This window comes from Lupinus angustifolius, chromosome LG18, assembly GCF_001865875.1.
Source record: "Lupinus angustifolius cultivar Tanjil chromosome LG18, LupAngTanjil_v1.0, whole genome shotgun sequence".
NCBI lineage: Eukaryota > Viridiplantae > Streptophyta > Magnoliopsida > Fabales > Fabaceae > Lupinus > Lupinus angustifolius.
Window position 1 is genome coordinate 1,014,048 of NC_032026.1, and position 22,419 is coordinate 1,036,466.

General features: G+C 30.9%; 3 protein-coding genes across 7 annotated transcripts; all 3 read left to right on the forward strand.

The window, feature by feature from the left end:
* LOC109332816 (auxilin-like protein 1) lies at positions 999-7,752 on the forward strand. 5 transcript variants are annotated; one of them, XM_019567877.1, is made up of 9 exons: positions 999-1,448; positions 2,341-5,032; positions 5,069-5,746; positions 5,821-5,896; positions 6,008-6,096; positions 6,185-6,250; positions 6,341-6,430; positions 6,694-6,870; positions 7,498-7,752. In XM_019567877.1, the coding sequence occupies exons 1-9, from the start codon at positions 1,081-1,083 to the stop codon at positions 7,531-7,533; spliced, it is 4,272 nt and encodes a 1,423-aa protein (XP_019423422.1). In that variant the 5' UTR covers positions 999-1,080; the 3' UTR covers positions 7,534-7,752. The 5 variants fall into 5 exon arrangements, with proteins under 5 accessions (XP_019423422.1, XP_019423423.1, XP_019423426.1 ...); XM_019567878.1 differs by having other exon boundaries at positions 2,341-3,536; positions 3,579-5,746; XM_019567881.1 differs by having other exon boundaries at positions 2,341-3,443; positions 3,606-5,746.
* Positions 10,079-10,676, forward strand: LOC109332821. Its single transcript, XM_019567888.1, has one exon. The coding sequence runs from the start codon at positions 10,162-10,164 to the stop codon at positions 10,531-10,533; it is 372 nt and encodes a 123-aa protein (XP_019423433.1). The 5' UTR covers positions 10,079-10,161; the 3' UTR covers positions 10,534-10,676.
* Positions 20,367-21,183, forward strand: LOC109332663. The gene has a single exon (XM_019567678.1). It carries the CDS (start codon positions 20,417-20,419, stop codon positions 21,149-21,151), a length of 735 nt encoding a protein of 244 aa, XP_019423223.1. The 5' UTR covers positions 20,367-20,416; the 3' UTR covers positions 21,152-21,183.

A 22,419-nucleotide genomic window follows, 5' to 3' on the forward strand; every position in this document is an offset into this window, starting at 1 on the left:
TATTCACATAAATAATTTAGAGAATAACTCAAATAATAATTAATATATATATATATATATATATAAAAGAGGTAATAATTTGAGAAATATTCTACGCGTGGAAGCAGCTAGGATGTGTTGTTATTTTTATTTATTTAGTAAAGTTGAAAATTGAAACTCAACAACCCTTCATCATTGCCGAAGAGTCATGGTTCACCAACTACACTTTTCATTTGCTTATATTAGTTAAGTAATTTATATTTTGTGCACACCAAACAACATGACAAGATAATGAGCAAAGGTCTCACTAGATCATCAACAATCACAATAAACTAAATATTCGATTAATGAGAGTGACATCTGTTTATATAATAAAATCCCTCGGCTTTAGTGATTGATCCCTTTAATGATAGGAATGCGTAATGAGGTCTACGCGTAACTCGTTTAGATTCATAGACTAAAACAAAAGAAATGAAACAATTTAGTCGAGTATCGACAAAATGATCGGTTAAAAATCTATTATTAATAGAATCTTCTCATCTCTTTTAGTACTACCAAAATATCCTCTCACCTCTTTTGGGCGACAATGAACTAATACTTTCTGGTTCTTGATTAACCTCACAACAAATATTGCTCAATAAAATCTTACATGACTAAATCAACACTGTGTTTGTTAATATAATCTTCTATTGTATATTAAATTTAGAGTTTAAAATCTGTGCACTGACAGTGTAAATTTTTTTACACTCAGCATATCATACATACACCATTGATTTGTATTACTTTTGTTTGAGAGTCAATGGTGATTAACAAAAATAAATCAATGGTCAATAATTTACTGACAATGTAAAAAACACTTACGCTATAACTATATACGTATTAAATCCTTGAATTTATGGTATCGATTGGTTTAAATAACAATGAATATCGAAAAAGATTAGTTACTTATTTACCCGATATAGAAGAAGAAGTCCTATTTGGTCATTTCACATTTCATCACCTTTTTACACTCTCTGCACTCAGAGAAACTCAGAAGAAGAAGAACCAAAAAGAGAAAGAAATAAGAGAGAGAAATCATTGAACCCTAAACGTTACATTTTCATGGAAAGTCTCGCACATTCTCGAAAACCAAACAAGGTTTCCGTTAACAGAAGTAGCTTCTCAACTAACACTATATACGACGACGTTTACGCCGCTCCAACGAAGTTCGCTGCCACTACCCTCTCGCCGCGGTTCGAAGACTACACCGAGATTTTCTCAAGTTTCCACGCGCCACGCGCTTCCTCTATCCCGGTGCTGGATCTTCCGCCGGTTGACGGCGACGACGTCTTCTTCGATTTCCGAAGCTCCGGTTTCGACTACTCCGAGGTTTTCCGTGGTTTCAATGGTTCGGGTTTTTCGGTATCGTATGAGGACTTGTTTCGCCAACACGATGAACCCTACGGTGTCTCTGAAGAAGAAGAAGCTTGGTATGAATGCGATCATTGTGTTAAAATAATCGTTGTATTTTTTTGTGTTTTCGTTTGAGTATGCAATGTGATGAAAATGCATGATCCATTCATTTATTGATTTGTTATTTTTTTTGTGTAGTGGAAATTGAAGTGCTGTTTTAACTATGAATATTAATGCAGTTGTAGATAAACTTTAGCTTTGTATTGATAAGGAATAAAAAAATTATGCTGGGTGATATATGTGTATAAGGAATTATGGATCTGCTCCAATTTTTTGGAGCACAAATTGTGGTTCAAATTCAATGACTTTTTTTGGTATATAAATATTTTTGGCATTTAGTGATTTTTTGTTTTTATACCATGAGGAAATTTGTTGTTACGCAGTGAAAAGTAGGGCTGGTTTATTTCTTGAGGGCTTTTAGTCTTGTTATTTTTTATTTTTTTATTATACCCTAAAATAGGTGTTGGAACCAACAAGGCGTTAGTTAGTGTTGTAAGGCCCCACTTGATCCCCAAGTGAGAGCGACACTTGTTGGGAGGGGCAACCCCAAATTCCAAAAAGGATTAGTTACTTATCCAAAAAGGTAAGGGATACCCTTGGTAGTGTAAAAAAAAATAGGTGTTGGATTCAAAAAATTTCTGATTAACTAGTGAACTTTGTAGAATATGATATTTGATATATGCTGTGTGTACTCTTGGTATCTTCCAAATTCGTGTTGTCTATGCTCTGCAGTATTTCTATGTGTATTTGTAAGAGTGCTTAATTAGATGAAAAATCCCCCTTTTTGTGTGTCTATTTGCATAGAATGTCATTGTCTTCTATCTTTTTCTTTTTCGTTATTTATTTTAGTTAACCGATATTGGGATATGATAATTTAATAATGTAGTCATATTCTTTTCTCATTGGTAGGACTCCTGTAGACACCAATTCGTTCTCAGGAGACTCCGAACATTTTGGAAATAATCAAAGGAAATCAAAGGGAGATCTTTTCCAGTCCGTTGATGGTACTGCAGATTTCAACATTTCGTATCGTAAGGTCAAAGCTACAAGCAATGAAGATATTTCAATGGATAAGTCTCACGTAACTAAGTTGCATGCTGTACCTGGCTTCACTCAAGTATTTGATGAAACCGCACGCTTGCACAGGAATGAACCACCCTTACTGGTTGTTGATGATATTGACCTTGATATGGAATTCAATACAGGCAACATAATGAAAAACCATCAGCAGAAAACTGTTTCACATCCATGTAATGTTGCTTCTGGTGAACAGACTCTTGTTAATGATCTGAATGTTCATAGTGGAGGCAGCAGAAATGGTTCTCATTCCAGTGAGATATTTGTAACTGTGTCCAACATCAGCCTCAGAACTTTACCCTCTCAAGTCCCGCCCCCGTCTCGTCCACCACCTCAATTAGATGCCAAAAAGGGGTACACTCATGGATTGCATGCATATGATGAGCGAGTTGATTCTGAAGATATTTCAGGTGACAATTCACTACCTATCTTTGATGTGGAAGTTGATATGAATTCGTCTGCTGCTGGTACAGAAGAAGCAAAACTTAGTGCCTATGAATTGGAGGAGAGAAAGAAGGGGAGTTTCGAAATCAATGTAAAATCAAGTTACGATGTAAAAAATAATGATGCGAAGATGAGTGAGAGTATAAATAGTTTTAATAATGAGACAGTGCAAGCAACTCGTGATCGGAGATCTAGAAAAATGGAAGTTTCTGTCACAGGTGAAAGGCATAAAGCTAGGAAGGCTGACCCAGAATCTCCAAAACCATTAGACGGGGAAAAACTTTTAAACATGTTTGAGGAAAAGCATGTCAAAGAATCAGGTAGAAGTACTGGAGTCGGGACATGGAAAGAAGCAACTGGATTTTTTGAATTGGTGGGAACAGAAAAACCTGGAAAGGTAATTCATCCCATAAATCATACCAACAGTTTGATGCTAGATACCAAAACATACGAGTCTGGCATGAAAGAAAGAGAAGCATCTAATGTTCAAGATGAATGCAATAAGATAAAAGCAATTGTAAAAAATTATCGTTTGGAGGAATACGAGAAGAAATCTGAATCAGCTAAAGAGGCTTATGAACTGGGTAAAAACATTACAAGTTCTAATTCATGTGGTGAGGAAGGCAGTCAAAGAGAGCATGTGAAGGAAGATAAAATAGCCGAAATCTTTGTGCAAGGAGAGGAGAAGGCAAGAATGGTCCACCAGCATGGAAAAACTGAAATTAATATAGCTAAAGCTGACCAATCTGGAAGCTTAAAAGATGTGAGTCAACAGAAGGACCATCAGCGAGTGGAAAGCAAGAAATCAAAAGAAGTTGATACACCAACATTAAATGAAGTTCAGTGGAGCATGAAGCATGAGGAAAATGAGAAGGCAGTAAAAGATGATGAAGAGCAGCAGCTAACTCTAAAAAGGCACAGGCAATCTAAGAAAATGAAAGACCATGGAGAAGTTCAAAGAGAAGCTTTTGCACTCGGAGAAGTAGAGAGTAAGGGGAAAGTGAAAGATTCCGTGGAGCTGGAGGAAATCGATGAAAGATCAGATGAGGCTTCTAAGCTGAATAATCAAGAGGAAAAAGCGGCTGAAGAAAGAGAAAATGAAGTCTTTTTAAAACATGCTAACCAAAATCAGAACAAGTATGGACTGAAAGAGGCATGTGAAAGCGGAGAAATTGAGAAAAGGCAAAAAGTTGCTTTTATAAAGGAAGAATTCGACGAAGGCCTAAAACAGACTCTTGGGAAGGTAGAGAACGAAATGGGACTAAAAGAAGACTTTGAACTAGATATGAATGAAAAAATAACTCAAAAGTCTTTTGCGGAGGGGGAAAATGAGGCATGTGAAAGAGATCAAGGTAAAGAGAAATTTAGAAAGGTTTTTAATGGGTATGGAGAAGCAAATAGACTTCAAGGTAGAAGTGGTGGTGAGGGGAAGAATGTAGTGAAACAAATTCCAGATCTAGAAAGAAATAGTGAAAATGAGACTCAGAGGAAAAAGGAATTGGAGAGCCCGCCCAATCAGGCATACTGGGAAGGAAGTGTGGATATATTGAATGAGGATAGTCACTTTGAGTTGTCTGAGAAGATACTCAAAGATGCTTGCGGGAAGGAAAAGGATAATGGATTGGAAATGGAAGGGAATGGAGAAGAGGTAAACATGAAGTTTGCAAAAGAAACTGTTGTGACATGGGAAGCAGAGAACAGAGAAAATGTTGGAAAACTGGAGGTATCTCAAGAGCCTATTGCTGATCAAGAAATTGGAACAACAGGAACTGGGTGTGAAGTTGGTGAAAAGAAACTCAAAGAGGCAGGGATGGAAAATCTAATGGCTAACAAGGATAAAAGAGCATCCGAAATGACCCGAGAAGATGCAAGGCATTCAGGGACACAGCCAGGAGAGGTGGATCGTAATGTGACAAATGCTGATGAACTTCGTTTTAGTTGTGAACAGACATGCACTGAGAAAACTAAGACAGCCCCTGAAATGGAATTTGTTCCAAAAAGTCAAGAGAGGAAAGTTGTTCATGAATGGGGTGAGAGAGGAAAGATTACACAACATGTGAAAGATGCAATAAACCCCAAAGAAAGCAGGGACCAAATGTCATCAAGCCTGTGTGGTGATTACAGAAAGAGCAGAGTAGCAGATGAACCTGCAACAGTGCAAGAAGCTGTAAATGTCCATAAAACTTCTCAAAGTTTTCATTTAGCCCAATCCACAAAAATAAAAGAGAAAGGTCTTAATGAAACTCCTGCTTCAGAAGTCGAAGACTTGGAAAGGATGAGAAGCGAAAAAGAGCTGGAAGAAGATCATCTTAGAAATATGGAAGAAGAAATAGAGAGAGAACGGGAAAGGAAAAAAGACAGAATGGCTGTTGACAGAGCAATGCTGGAGGCTGAGAGGGAGAGGGAAAAGGATAGGATGGCTGTTGATAGAGCAACTTTTGACGCTCGTGACTGGGTGTTTTCTGAAGCTCGAGAGCGAGCGGAAAGGGCTGCATTTGAGAAAGCAACTGCGGAAGCTCGACAAAGAGCACTGGCTGAAGCCAGAGAAAGACTGGAGAAGGCATGTGCTGAGGCCAGGGATAGGTCTTATGCTGATAAAGCAACTGCAGAGGCCAGGTTGAAAGCAGAGCGTGCTGCTGTAGAAAGAGCAACTGCAGAGGCTAGACAGCGTGCAATGGAAAAAGTAAAGGATGAGCGGGCCGTGTTTGAGTCCAGAGAACGATTGGGGAGATCTGTATCTGACAAATTTGGTGTTTCTTTTAGAAATGATGGCAGACAGGCCTCTTCGCCCTCAGTAAGTATCCACTTAAATCTGCAAATGATAAATTGCATAATATCCTAATGTGTTTCTAATTAATTAAATGACAGGATACGCTGGACCCACATTCTCAGAACCTTAGCTCTTCCACTGGTTCCAGATATGCATACTCCTCAGTTTATGGGGGTATGTAATGTGTGACACTCCTGTTGTTACTTATTATAAACGGTCAATAATGATTATACTGCATGCACTTGATTGATATAATCCTAACTAGATGTTATCCTTTGCTTGAAGCTTCCTCTTTTTCTGAGAGATCAGAAGGTGAATCAGCTCAGAGGAGTAGAGCTAGACTGGAGAGGTATCGCCGAACAGCTGAGCGTGCAGTAAGATATTTAATCTTTAAATTGATCACACATAAATTGTCTACTTTTAATAACATGATCATGACCATGATTTTTGTGGAAATCTCAGGCAAAAGCCTTGGAAGAAAAGAACATGCGTGACCTTGTAGCTCATAAGGAGCAAGCTGAGAGAAATGTAAACATATATCTGAACAGTTTTTCTTTCAAGGCACTGAATTGTTGTTTCCATGTTTCATTGTTTACTTGGCACCTATGATGTTTACAGAGATTAGCAGAGACCCTAGATGCTGAAATCAGGAGGTGGTCAAGTGGAAAAGAAGGAAACTTGCGTGCATTGCTTTCAACCTTGCAATATGTAGGTGTTCGTATTCTGAATTATCTCTTCATATCCCTGCTCTTTTGCCCTCTTAACTCCATCTTCTCTTTAGAAACACAGATGAGATTGCATCAATTGGTTGCTTGATCTGATTCTTGATGTTCTTAACTCCCTTCTATTCTCTCCTAGCTATTTCTGTTTGAAGACATTTTCCATTGTCTATTCCAGCTTAACCTTGAAGATATTATGAATAACCTTAGACTCTAGATATGGTTCATTTTCTAATTTTTCCGACTTGTCAGATCCTTGGTCCCGATAGCAGGTGGCAGCCAATTCCCCTGACAGAGGTCATTACTTCTGCTGCTGTGAAGAAAGCTTACAAGAAGGCCACCCTGTGTGTCCATCCTGACAAATTACAGCAACGTGGAGCAAGCATTCAACAAAAATACATATGTGAAAAAGTCTTTGATCTTTTAAAGGTATGTTAGGCATGCCTTCTCTAACCCAGTTATTTTATTTATTTGAATCAATATATACAGTGGAGTTAGATTGTGAGCTTGGCGCAACGGTAAAGTTGTTGCTTAGTGAGTATGAGGATACAGGTTCAAATCTTGGAAATAGTTTCTTCGCTATGAGGGTAAGGCTGCATACTACCCTTTCTAGACCTCACTAAGTGGGAGCCTCGTGCACTGAGCTGCTTCTTTCCCTTTCAATATATATAGTGGAGTTGCCTGTGGTATTTTAAATTAGTAATTGTATAAGCTTTGAAGAAGCAAATCCCATAATGATCTTGCAGAACATCAAACCTATCCTGTGTACTATTATGCACATTACAAAGACATTCTACATATTTATGTGCTTGTTGCAGTTGGCATTTGACACCTTTTACTAAACCTCCTACCCCATGCTTGAATATCAATAGGCTTTCATTCATCTGGTCCTTGTTTCTTGTTTGTTATGTGCGCCCAAGTTGGCCTATACAACAAATCTTCATCCGATGTTAAATCATGAAGTGTTCTAGTTGAGATAGTTAGATAAAGCATTTAAATAACTATTATCATTTGCTTCTCATTTTGGCTTTTTTTCTTCTGTTTTTTGTTTTCCAGGAAGCTTGGAACAGATTCAACTCAGAAGAGCGATAGAACACCCTCTTTGTTTCTACCCTTTGTTCCATTGCATTTTGCAAGCAAGCAGCCTTCCCCGGGGAGGCAGTTCCGGCGTCGGAAACCTGAGTAATTTTTTTAAACATAGTCCATATTCTGTAATAATATTCCCTATATGTTTGTATGTAAAAATACTAAAGCCACGTGAGGCAAGAAATTAAGGAACTCATAAGTATATAGATGCAGAAGCATATATGATTAGGTTGGCCTTTCCTTAATCAAACTAACATTGGGGGAATCCCTGTTCTAACTCAATCCTTTTTAAGGATATAGAATACCATGAATCTGCATTAATTTGATCATATTTCTAGCAACTCAACAAGGCCATGTTATATTGGTCTTATTTCAGTATCTATACTTAAAAATTGAAAAATTGCCCAATACCAAGGACATTTTGGTCCTTCGAATTTGTTTTTACTTCAAATTTACTCTGGGGTGAGAGGTAACACTCGGCTCAGCTAGGTTATTTGCCTTGTGATCTAGAGGTCAATTTCTTTGGTTACGAGAATAACACCATTTTCAGAGATCATTATGTGGAAACTTGTGCACTAGACATCTGGCTACCCCTCTACTTTACTTCATCTTAGAAGCTTGTGGATCCTAACAAAACACTATATTAAGACGAAGGAAAGTGTGAAGAATCTATCAAAATGAGGAAATTTGAAGAGCAAAGCGGATTAAAGGAGGATGATGGGGTCTACAGAAATCAGCCAAGATTTATATAAAAAGGTAGCTCTTAATTATGTTTATACAATGTATGATTTGCAGAATCTATACATGAATTTGACCAAATTTTTTATATAGATTCATCAATTGAGTGTAAAAATCTTAAATAAGTATCATATTCAATAATGTAAATTAATGCACATTAACCAAAATATACATTCCATCTATCACACCCATAATTTATACATAACAGAGAATAATGTATCTCCTGATATAAGGAGATAATTTATATTCTTTAACTAATAAAATAATAATATATGTCTTATTTAATTACTTTATATAAAAATATTTCTAAAATTAAACAAAACAGTATAAATGTTAGACTTTTACTGACTATAAGAGATCAATTATTCCCTAATAATGAGAAAAAAGTATGCATTGAGTTCTATACACTATCATTGTATCATCAATTTTTCATATTTAAATATCATTGACTCTTCAAAAAAAATAATTCAAATAAATTACAAATGATGTATTGATCATATACAAATCTTTATAATAACAATTTATAGATATTACACTCATTAATAGTTTATTTGCCTTCACAAACTAATCTCCTCTGTTTCTCTAGGCTCGTGGATTCTTTTTAAACTTATTTCGATCTTAAATATGCAGCATTATTTATTTTATTTTTGTAGATTTCATCATCAGTTTTTTCATAGTCAAAGAAAAGTAGAAAAGTAACAAATTTAAGCAAACTATTTAAAATAGTGAAGTGTTAGTTGTTTAATAAATTGACACAAATTAGAGATTTGAGGTAGAGAAGTATGAACAGGTCATGCACATTTTTATTCTGTTTACTCATTCAAACATATCCTGTCAACTCCTCACCCATTTATATGAATGTTTCAGTGTATCATATTCATATGTCAGCACTACAAATTTTAATGCACACGCTTTTAGGTGTTAGACACACTTTGACTGACAAAATCAATATTGCCACCTACCATTATATATATATACACATGTATATAGATTTATACACGATTAATATATAATTCATTTGTGTATTACTTTTACTTAAGAGTCAAAGATAATTAAAAATAAATGGTGAATGATGTAGTGAAAGTATAAATACTATCATTGCATATATTTTTTCTCTCTATATATATATATATATGTATATATAAAGAATATAATAGATATTATCAATGTAAAAATTTATATATGGTAAATACTTCATCTATTATTCATTTAGATTTTTTTTAAATAATTAGATAGGATAATTCAGTAAGTACATATATTTGTCTCTCACATAATAACTCTCACGTGAGCCAATCATATATGAGTGTATCTAATTGCACACAGTAAGTGGATCTTATGTCCCAAATATTTATGTTCTCATATCTCAAACTAATCAAATTTCAACAAATAATATTAAAAAATTATTTTTAAATTTTTAATTAACTTGAGATACAATGGAATATAAAAAGTGGAACAAGTGATCTTCATTCCAAATTACCTATAATTAATATTTTTGCACCATAAAATTGTAGTTATATCACTTATTTATCTTATTCAAATATATTTTGTATCTTTCAATATAACTTTATATCATTTTATCAAGTACTTGTGACGGCTCAAAAAGTCAACATACATAGCCAAGTTTATCTTATATTCAAATCACATTACCTATTTTGAAGCATTAAAAACATGAGATCATTACAAATTAAATAAAAACATTGAAGACCAAAAGTATTAGCAAACCAAAGTTGACCTATTTGTTAGATACATATATATATAAAGCCCTCCCTTATGCTATGATGCTCCAAGTTATCTCATCAACAACAACAATTCCCACCAAACATTTTTCCATTCATATCTACATATTCCTAATACACCATTCTAAATCTTTCACACAACAAGATTCAGCAAATAACCATGTTTAGATCAATGACTTCTAGGAGAGGGTATGAGAGATTAGGTAAAGAATCTTCTACTATTACCCTTTTGAATGATGAGTTCAAAAGAAGCACAAGTTTGGCTTCTCAAGCACCTAGTTTTTCTAGAAGAGTGACTTCAAGTTCAAGGGCAAGTTCAAGTTCAACCTTTGGGAACATTAGTCTTCAAAGAAACCCTACAAAGAAGGGTAATAATGATAAGAAGAAGATTCATCCACTTTTGAGTTTCTTGGATTTTGGAAGGAAGAAGAAAACAACAGCTAAACCTGAATTCTCAAGGTATCTTGAGTATCTTAAAGAAGGTGGCATATGGGACTTGAATTCTAATAAGCCTGTAATATATTACAAATGATATATATATACCTTGCTTTGGGTTTGTATTCAAATTGTTTATATTTCATGTAAGATATTAAACTTAAGTTTCATACCAAATTACTTTGTGTTTAGATACCTTGATATTAATAATCAACATATATATATATAATTCTTTCTCAATATGGTACTTTGGAGAATGAGGATGTTATAGAAAGGCATTGTGGATTCTTAGTAATGGCAATTCAAAAAGATTTTCGATTTTATCCTGTGTCACACAATAACTAATATCCATGATAATCATATTTATTTTCTTCCGTAATTACATAATTATCTCATTTACTATAAATATATATATATATATATATATATATATATATATAATTACATTACTATATATCAAAGTGATACTTTGGATGGAGAATTTTGTATCTTACAACCTATTCTATGGCTCATGATATGAAAAAGGATCACCTGTCCCAATTTTGTATTCCTTCCGACCCAATGGAATTAGGATTTTCAGCTGGCTATTTATGCATGGATCTATCATTGGCTTAAATGTTGCTTATTTTAGGAACTTTCAATGCATAATTTTCGTGATGGACTCTGAATGGGAGCATGTACTACTCTATGTATCATCAACTCTGATTAGTTAAAAAATATATTTAAGTTTAAATTATAATTATTAAATATTATTTTAATTAATCATATCTCCCGACATATAGAATAATACAAAAGAGTGAGATAGAACATATGTACCCACTCTAAACTAGCAATCAAAATAATTCAGATTCATTGGCATACCATAAAGAATGAGACTACTTTCTAGTGATTGAGAGGCAAGTGATGCCAAAAACCAAAGAAAATGTCATATGCTTTTACATTTATACCCTTATGTTTATTATGATAAGACAAATTTACCCTTCAAACTAAAAGGAAAAATTGCACTTGCCTTTCCATTAATGGAGAGGAGTCTGACTCTACTTGAAGAGCTTTCATTCACTATCATGATTAGTATAAAATGTTGTTATTTATGCAAATAGTTTAATGTTGTTGTTCTCCTATGACTCTCCAATTGCATTCATTTTCTCAATCCAATTTCCCCTTAGGCCCTTACCAAAACTCACACAAGGCATACATAATTCGAGTATATATTTTTTTTTTGCTAAGAATTCTTGTTTTATTTAAGAGAGAAAATACTACTATTTTTCTTTTATTATTATAAGAAAAATTATTGTAATCTCTCTTTTATATGGTAGTATTTTATTATTTTTCTTGCTTCTGATCATATGTTTCTACATAGATCCTAACACAAGTAGTAATGAAATAATCAAAGTAGTAAATTGTATTGCGATTATTATAATTAATGTTGTATAATATTATGATTATTATTTTTGTTACAAAAGACATGACATCAACATCTATTTATATTAGTACTAGACTCTTAATTAGATAAAAAAATAAATCATAAAATAAAATAATTTTAATTTTAATAAATATTCTAAGATATTTTAATATATCTATAATATAATCATTATAATATTATATATTATCTCTATACCTATGTATCATCTAGATATTGTTTGTGATTTATATTTCGTCTTCACATCAATTTCGGATGATAAATGTTAAAATAGTTATATTTACTTTTTTTCATATTTATGTTATGACTTATGAATGATGACAATAAAAATGAAGGGTTCTCTCCTTTCTACCAAACTATTTGAATGGATCCACCAAACTATTTGGGCTACTCTATAATACTCAACCCCAAATTGTCTTCAACATAATGTGTGTTTGATTTTAATAAGTGATGAGAGATAGCACTTTAATTTTATTGTGTTGCCTATTATTTTTGTAGATTAGTAAAAGGGTAAAGATTATTTATATATAATCATTATATCGTTCGTTATTCATTTGTATTAATTTTTTTGAAAAATTAATGATAATTAAAAATGAATAGTATATGATGAACTGACAATATATAAAAACTCTTACAATGTTTGTCTATACATTTTTTTATCATCATTCTTTAACAAATCAAACATGAGAAAAAATGTATGCATTGATACTGTATGATTTTTATACATTTTCATTGTATCATTTGTTGATGATTCTAGGATCTAGAAGCAGAATGTGCAATATAAGTTAAAATTAAAATGATAAATATTATCAATTAAAAAAATAAAAATATTGATGTCAAAATTACAAAATTTAAATATATTTAATCAAATAAAATATATATTTCATAACTAATCTTTATGTGATTTCACATTTTGAATTTATTGAAAGATATTTACTTCATTGTCAATGTTGTTGATTACTTCTCACCAATCATAAGTTAGTAGATAGTTATTTATTCATGCATCTTCCATTCGATTTCACAATCTATCTTTTATAATTTTCATAGTTGAAAAACTATTTTAAAATTGTATTGTTAACTTCAAAAGAATATAAATTAATGGGAAACAATGTGTCTTTCATCTCTAACCAACTTATCTTAAGATTATTTACATTTCAAAGAAGCAAATTCCACAGTATTATGCATATCAATGATGTAAGTCTCAAGTTGATTATCAAACATCATAAAATCAGTTAAACAAAAAACATGTGGATAAAACTTTACAAAGTCAATCAGTTTTGTCATATCAAAATTAGAGAAGAAGTCAGCTAGACTCAAACAAGACATACAAAGAAACATGTGAGTATTTGTCTTGAATATTCAATTATGAAGTTCATCGAGTTGCATATCTATAATATGATAAATAATTCAATAAAATAATGATTATTTATTTTCACGAAGCATGTCATGTCATTTACAAAAGAATAAATTTTGAACACCCTCCACAGCATATAGCATCGTCACTGGCATCATTCATTTTTAAAATTATTAAATCTTCAAAAAAAAAGTTATAAAATGAATGTTGTATGATATATTAAATGTATTTAAATCTTTACATTAACGATACATAAATATTACCCTTATCAAACACACCTCCACCATGAAAAATGAATACTTACAATTAGATATTAAAAAATTATATAAATAAAGAAGAATGAAGATGTCCATAAAAACACATTTGCTTTATGAAAAATGTATAATTTGAATTTTGTCCTAAAAAATTGTAAATGACAACCAAGTTAATCTTGTTTAGGATAAATTATCAAATTTTAATTTACTATAATTAGAAGTTTTCAGAATTAATGTGAAGTTTTCAAATTTTAGTAATAGAATGTGTCTTTATGTTTTTCTTCTTCTAGAGATGAATTTGAGTCTTAATTCAATATAATTTTGATATTACTCGAATCTGAAGAACCCTTCAAACATTAGCTTCAACCATATTTGTAAATTGCAATAACTCATGTGTAAAAGGATTGTGTTAAGTATTTATAGAAAACTAAGTTTGATGTTTTTTTACTAACATTTTCTTATATAATACTACCTCTTTTAACTATTTAAACTCAATACTTAAGGGTTGAGAATAATAAAATCTAATAAATCTTTACTAGTGAATTTCATCTCAAAACTAACTGATAATGAGAAAAATAATCCAATATATATTTAAATTATGTGTAAAAAAACGGGTAGGCGATATAGACTTAACTTTCAATATGTCACATCCACATAAACTTGTTAGGCCTATGACTAAAAGGTATCTTTCAACTCATGATAATAATAAAAATTTAAACTTTAACTCTAATATTATATCAAGATTTACTTCAAAACCAATCAACAATCAAATGAACAAATATTTAAACCATCCTACTAAAAAACAAAGAAAGAAACAATGACTTAACTTAAATCTCTTTCCATTAAATAAGAATAGTGTGAAGGTTGCATTTAACAATGATGAGTAGAATATATAATAAAAAACCAAAATAGTATAATAGGTACCGTGGTCAAAGTGTTATGTTCAGTTTGATTCATTGATTGCATTTAATTTATTATACAATCAAAGTTTGAAAAATTGAAACATCTTGTCAATCTGAAACAGCGAGTCAAGAACATAGCATGACTCAAAAAGACAGCACAGTGACTATAGATAATGTTTCTCAATTTCACCCCTCAGAATATTTTGAATATAGTTAAAGATTAGAAGACCAAACTAAAATTAACAGAAAAAATATATATCGATAATGTAAGAGTTTTTTATATTATTATTATATCATTCACATTTATTTTTATCATCATTGACTCTTCAACATAAGTAATCTAAAGGAATGATGAATGATACACTGACTATGTGTCTATGTATATACGTTTACAGTGTCAGTACATTGATATTACACTCTAAAACTAAATATAAGTTACACTATACTATACAAAATTAATCTAGAGTATATATAATATCTATGCACGAGATAAATATTTATACACATTCAATACATTATTCATCATTATTTGTATTGTATTAATTTTTTAAAAAAATAATAATAATAAAATGTGAATAATAGATGATGTAATGACAATTATGTATGTTATTTTTGTATTACCAATGTATCCATTTATCCTATAGAAAGAAACTATTTTTTCGAGGGTGTTGTATCTTCCAACAAATAGCATTATCCGAACTCATTTTAACTATTAATATTTTTTGGGTAGATATTTTAAACAATGAATAATGTTCTAAAATGTAAAAACCTTTATATTTTAAATGCATAACTATTAATATTATTATTATTATTATTATAAGTAGACATAAATGAGTGAGGTTAGAAATAGAGTAGGTAAATAAAATTACTTATGATTAATAGATTCTTAAAATTAGAATGGGTATTTAAGATATGAATACTTCTAAAAATCAAATGATAATGTGATGTTGGTATATCATAATTCATCTTAGAATGGGTTAAAGAATTCTCAATCAATTTTTCGATTTTAAACAATAAAAACTTTACACAAGACTTTGTTTAAGACTCTTCATTTCCGTTGTACTTGAGGTGTACCAATACCCTAAAATAAACACCTAAAAAAAACCTTTCTTTAATAAATGAACTTGATAAGTTGATATTTATTAGTAATCAGAATAAAATGTATGTATCGATAGTGTTTGAATTTGATATACTTTTATAATATTATCTATTATTTATGTTTAATAATTATTGACTTTTTTCATACAATATAATATAAATAAATTATACATGATATATTAATTGTGTATAAATCTTTACACTAATATATATAAATATTACCTACATCACAAGGAAAAAAAGACTGAATAAATGTTGGAACTCAACAAACCTGATCAAACTATGAGAAACAACACAGACACTGTCTATCACTGCAAAGGCAGTGTAGAAAGTAATATAAATATAGGTAATTTGTAAATAATTGAATATTTATCTAAAGTTTATCACGGTTATTATGTCATTTATCATTTATTTGTATTAATTTTATGTAAGAGTTGATAATGATTAGCATGTGAGTATTAGATGGATGATAAGTTGACAGTATAAATTGTCGGTGCATGAATATTATATTCATTTGTAAATATAACAATTTGAATAGGCCCCTCCTGTGAGGTTCACTTGAGAAGTGCCACGTGATGAATGTAAAAGGCTCCTTAGCAACTTGCACCTTTTGGATGTTAAAACTGAAATTGAAATATAAACATTTGAATTTCAATTTTCACATAATAGAAACTAACTATGAAATTTAATTTCCCATATTTAAAGGAATTAGAGTAGAATTGTAATTGGTATAAAAAAGTAAGCCATTATATTGCCGTACCAACCAATCACAACAAATGACACACTTTTATATATGGCACGAGATAAAATCGGCCCCACCGGTGTGGTTTATTTGAGGAGTGCCACATGTAACCCAAAAAATAAGGGTTTTTTTTAAACTTGCTAGAGTGAAACCATAAGGATAGAATCACTCATAAACCGTGAATTATGTACTGAGACCTAAGTTTTGGTCCCCCATTTCACAGTCCTAGTCTATTATATATACAATTTCTTTTGAATGAAGCCTATATGGTAGTTGAAAGTATACTCTAGCAATTACTATGATTATTGTAAGTGAGGAATAAAAAGTGTGCCCATTAATTCTTTATTAACCTTAATTAGTTATTTATATTCACCCTTAATCCACTCACACCGACATATAAAAACACTCATTTTATGCAAGTCCTAAGTTTAATTTCTTCTAATCAAAGTTGGCTTAATTGATAGAATTGGATAATATTGAATGTTCTTGTTGGGAAGTAAGTCTCACATCGCCTACCTCATTATCTCGGGAATGGTTTAAATATTTGTTGGGCTACTCCTCTCATTGCCAATTGGTTTTGAGATGGAACCTTAATAGTTCTTATGAGTAATCTTCCTTCATTAATCATTTCTGAAAACTTAGAACATGCCTTTGATAAAATGGGATAATGGGTGTTCTTAGGAGTTCATAGATGTACCTAAGGGTGGATGCATAGTGGTCTTAAGACTCTTAAGTTGGGAAACATGTAGGCATTCTTTCCTCTATTTTGAATATAATTAACCAGTTATAAGGTAGTATGATGATCTAAATCGGTTGGTATGATGATAAGGTTATAATATAGAGTAATATGTTGATGGGTGATGCGGCAAAGATTGGTCTAATTGGTAAGGAATTGAGATATTGTTTACAAGGTCTTAAGATCAAAATCCATTATAGATGAGATGATCTTGTTGGTGGACAATTTTTATGTAACTCTTTAAGTTCTCATGGAATGGTGAAATATATTCTAACCCTAAAAATCTTCGAAATGCAACTCACCTAAACTTTTTAGTAGTTAAAAAAGTCGATAGGCTATTAGTAACGAGTTCTTATGTGAAGTGTTTATGCTAGTAAAGCGGAGGATCTATCCGAGACTGAATTCAAATTATGCTAACGTCTTGGTGGACTTTAACTTTATATGGGTACAATCCAAAGTGAAACAATGACCATGCCATATTAAATGTTGATCTTGTTGCAATAGTCTATATGAATTTCATTATAGTGTTTGTTGAACAAGAATTGAGGAGATAGAATTTGAAGAGAGAGGTACATACAAAGAAATTATGGAAGCTCCTTGGTTCATGAAGGTAAATAGCTAGTGAGCTTTACCTAATTTGTTATTTTCTTCCACTTGAAAATAAGAGATGAGAGATCGGAACGAAAATATATTAAGTGTAATATTTATACATTAAAGTGTAAATATTTATACATAATTATTATATTATACATCATTCATGTATAATATAAATATATAAAACTCATATACTGTCGATGTATATATTTTTTTTCCGGGTAAATTTGGTAAGAAATTGAATTTAAAGAGGCAAACATATTTGAAGGGGGCAATGGTTTTGAATTGGAGAAAAAGAGAAAGTAGTGCACGAGTGATAGCACTGTTTTGCAGTGTCACTAATACATAGCATCACGTGAAATGGCACATCTTATCTCATCACCCTTTCTCCTTCAATCAGATTGATTCACTATGGATGACAATTTGTACCGGTGTTTGGGTATTTTGAGTGGATTGTGTCATGTGAGCAAAGAAGTATTTCCGTCGTCCCGAAAAGTATGTCACTCTATGTGTTACTGCATTTGATTGATTGAAATATATATATCTTAAGTTAAAAAGTGAAGTGATGCAATTTTTTTGGATAGAAGGTGTACTCCCCTATGAGAAAGCTATTTGCGATAAAGAACATGCCTCCGACTTAACGGATTTTTTGTACCAAAAAAAATATCTATATAATTCATTATATATAAAAATTATTTAAATGCATAAGATTATTTTTTTCCATATTTATGTAAAAGAATTGAATTGAATTTGTTGTCTTAATCTTGATAATTCGTTGATATTTAATTTTGAATATGTTATTGAGTTTTTTATTTTATTATATTTCATCCGAAAAGTTTTATTTGAGTTTGGTATACTGTGTATTTTACTATTTAACATTATATTTAAGATTTATTATTTTTTTATAATATTGTTTTCTTTATTTTATTAGAGGGAGGGATTCTCCTAAAGTAAAAAACGATAATGAGGACTTTGGATAAAATTAGAGATGAGGATGGAGAGCAATTGAGTACTATATCCCTAGACACATTCCTAAAGTCTCAAAACTCTCATTTTTCAAAAATTAACTTTGTATAAAATCAAAAGTTGAAAAGTATAAAAAAAGTAAAGGAGAGACCAAAAAGGCAAAAAAAAATTAATATTTTTTTTCCTCATCCCAAAATAAGCAAATGTAACATAAACAACTTTTACATATAAAAAAGCAACAAAAGAACTATGCTTCTCCTTTCTAATATGCTTCAAATATTATAAACAAATAAAAGAAAAATACTTTAATTCTTTTGCATTCCAAGAAGCTTCAAAAAATTTCTCCAAACAAAGCAAAACTTTGCATAAGCAAGTGTAACATAAATAATTTTGCATACAATAAAAAACTAGGGAAAAGGAAAGAATGATAGAACTAAAAGTATCTTTCTCATGTACTCAATGAAGTTCTCAAGGATTCTTAAAAAGAAGAAACTATAACAAAAATAGCATTGAATATATGATTACAAGTTGGAGAGAAAGATAGAAAATAAAGAAAGGTGATATGAGGTTTGTTAGCCAATAAATAATATATAAAATTAAAATTTAAAGGTAAATCAAATAATATCACAATAAAGTATAAATCAAATAGCAAAGGAATAAATGATTTTGCATTATATTAAATTTAAGATGAAATAAAGTAGTGATAGTTTATAAAATAGGTAGATTTTAAAAGAAAAAAAATTCCAAGGTATTTAACATTTAAAATTCAATAACTCTAATATGTTTTCTAAATAGCAGAACACATTATAGGATTGGAATAGTTGATGATTATTCTTAATTTTTTGGACATTGAACTTTGACTATCTTCTTATGGGGCTATGGAAATATTGATATGGCCACAAATCAAATATTAAAATAATTAATGTGTGTTGGTTAAGTGATAATCAATTTGAATCTTCAAAGCAATAAATAAATAAATAAACATATATATATATAATTTTTGTAAATTAAAATTGATTATCAATACTCCTTACTTATCATTATAATTTTTTATTTGATTAAATTATATTTTTGGTTGAGTGTAAATAGACAATTAATAATCAGCAACCTACTATTTTTCAAATATATTTTTATTATTTGTACATGGACTTGATATATTCTCATTGACACATCTACACATTCATTTTATATATGTACCCAAAAAACATTCATTCCATATTAAAATATGAGATATCTCATAAGATTTATCCACCATTGATCTCATAAAATATAATATCATATAAACTCACTATATAATAAAAGAAAGACACATTCTAACCCATCAAATTTAAATACAAAATCACTTCATTATTTTTGAAGGTGAATCTAACCCAATATTTCAACACTAATCACTCAAAGTGAGTTCTGTATTTACCAACAAATTTTACTCCACTATTCTTGAACAACTTGGAGTCGGGCCTTCTTTTCTTTTCACATTATTACGGATACAAAAATAATGAGAAAAATGGGTTCAATTGTCAACTGCTCATATCAGAAATAGGATTGACTGCGGATTCGAGCAATAGCACATGAGATTTGAATAGAATTCATTCATAAATAAATAATTCCTTTTTGAACTAAAGTATTTACTAATAATTTATGAGTTTTATATATTGTCACTACATCATTCTTCTTTCATATTTAATGATTATTGATTCATTAAGAAATTGATTAAAATGAATGATGAATAATATAGTAACTATATATAACTATTTACACTTACGATGCATAAATATTAAACTTCGGGAATAAATATCCTACATGAGAAAGTGGTGAAGACTCTATATATAAGAGCAACATAATATGTTGAAAAAAGAGTTCATTTATTCTCTCATCTTTCTTCTAACCAAATAAACTCTCTTCTTTCATTGTTCCATGGATCATTTCCACTTCGCAAATGTGAAACCAAAGAATAACACTTCTATAACAACAAGGTACAATTTCTTCACCACTATTTCAAAAACCCTTCGCATTCTAGAACTCTTTCTCACGCTCTTTCTCCTCTCATGGATTCTCACGCGCCTCCCCTTTGCTCTTCACATCTCCGCCCAATACTCTCGTAAACTCTTCTCTTTCCTCGCTAACCCTCTCTTCATCTTCGCCCTCTCCAATGCCATCATCGCCGCCCTCGTAGCTCAGTCCCGCCGCCTCTCCGCCGCCGATAGCCACGCCGTCGCACTCTTAAACCGCGATACGGTTACCGTTCATGAAAAGCCTCCGTCGGAAATCGATTCTCAGCCGCGTGATGTGGCGGAGGTGGAGTACCAGGAGAAAGAGGTTATATACGAAACGAGAAGGATTGAAGTTGATCGAACGGTTGAGAATTTAGAGAGGTGTAATAAGGAGAAGGATTTTGATTTTGATTTTGATTCTGATTTGAGAAAGTATCGCCGGATTTTCTCGGAGAAGTTGAAGGGAGAGGTTGCCGGAAAGATGATGAGAAGGAAATTCCGGCGATCGGAAACGGAAAAGAGACCGGAATGTTTGTATCCGGAGGATAATCTGAGCAACGAGGAGTTCCAACGCACTATAGAAGATTTCATAGCGAAGCAAATGAGGTTTCTGAAGGAAGAATCATCTTCCGCCATTGTTGTTCAGAATCTATCTTAGATTTAGAGGAAGAAAAAAATAACTGCTCTAAAAAAATAAATAAAAATTCAAAAAAAATGAGAGTGGGAAAAAATCTAGAGTTATGGTTCTGCATTATGTTTTACTTTTCTTCCAAATGCAGTGTGTACAGTATTAATATTTTTCAGAATGCCAATTTTCTATTTATAATTTCTTATTAATGTACAAGTTAAATAGAATTATATAATTATTATTTTATTTTATTTTTTGTCTTAAATTTATATAATATTTTTTCTCCATTTCCGAATAGGATTTTGGTTAATGTTCTTTAGCCTCATTGTTTGAATGTATTTATTTTTAAATGTAACATTCGTGTAGTGTTACTATAAAGTTTTATACACATTAAATATATTACTTATCATTTATATATTTTTCTTTTTTACTTTTTTTACAATGGAATCTCTTTATACTTTACATGGAACTATTTTTTAATGCATGAAGATTCAAATAAGTGCTTATAAGGATTTGGGCCAAACCATGCAATAATTTAGAGGGAAGAAAGAAATTAATATGAAAGAATAGTAGTATATTTTGTGTGTTTGAATTTCATTACTCATACTTCACCACAATTTAATTAAGTGAATTGACTAGATATTTTTGTATTTTGTATTTGTTAGAGTATTAGTGTTTCTATTAATAAATTACCTACTTATTCTTATTACTATTGTTATGAGAAAGAGATCTATACATCAGTAGTGTATGAATTTTTTAGACTATCAATATATTATCTATTATTCATTTCCAATCATCAATAACTCTTAAATAAAAGTAATACAAATGAATATTGAATAATGCTCTTACTGGTGTATAAATCTTTATCATAGATTTTCCACTCTATTATTATTATCTAAGAAAGAGGAAATAAAGGAATACTATAATGAGATGGTACTTAGTATAAAGGAGCAAGCATGAAGTTGAGGAATATATTCTATGAGAGATTAATGGAGGGTTGAAGGTGGTTTACTTAGCAAAGTAATTAATATTTGATCAAGATTTAGAATCAATGTTCATCTCATATTCATTTTTAGTTATGTGGAACTTGTTTGCTGGTTTAATTGTGGAAGAAGTTAGGTCATAGAATTTATTCCAAATATGACGTCAATTGTTGATGCTTAATTTCATTTTAATGAAAGCATATAGGCTATATGGTTGGATATGATAATATATATTCCAGATTTCGTAGAATTTTATTAGAGTGTAATATCTATGTATTGACAATGTAAAGATTTATACATGGTTGATACATCATT

Bases quoted from the DNA above. Each gene is read 5' to 3' on its own strand.
- LOC109332816 (XM_019567876.1), top strand. From the start codon at position 1,081: ATGGAAAGTCTCGCACATTCTCGAAAACCAAACAAGGTTTCCGTTAAC. The intron at 1,449-2,340 runs GTATGAATGCGA...TCTCATTGGTAG, and splicing joins TCTGAAGAAGAAGAAGCTTG to GACTCCTGTAGACACCAATT. The intron at 5,897-6,007 runs GTATGTAATGTG...CTTTGCTTGAAG, and splicing joins ATACTCCTCAGTTTATGGGG to CTTCCTCTTTTTCTGAGAGA.
- LOC109332821 (XM_019567888.1), top strand. From the start codon at position 10,162: ATGTTTAGATCAATGACTTCTAGGAGAGGGTATGAGAGATTAGGTAAA.
- LOC109332663 (XM_019567678.1), top strand. From the start codon at position 20,417: ATGGATCATTTCCACTTCGCAAATGTGAAACCAAAGAATAACACTTCT.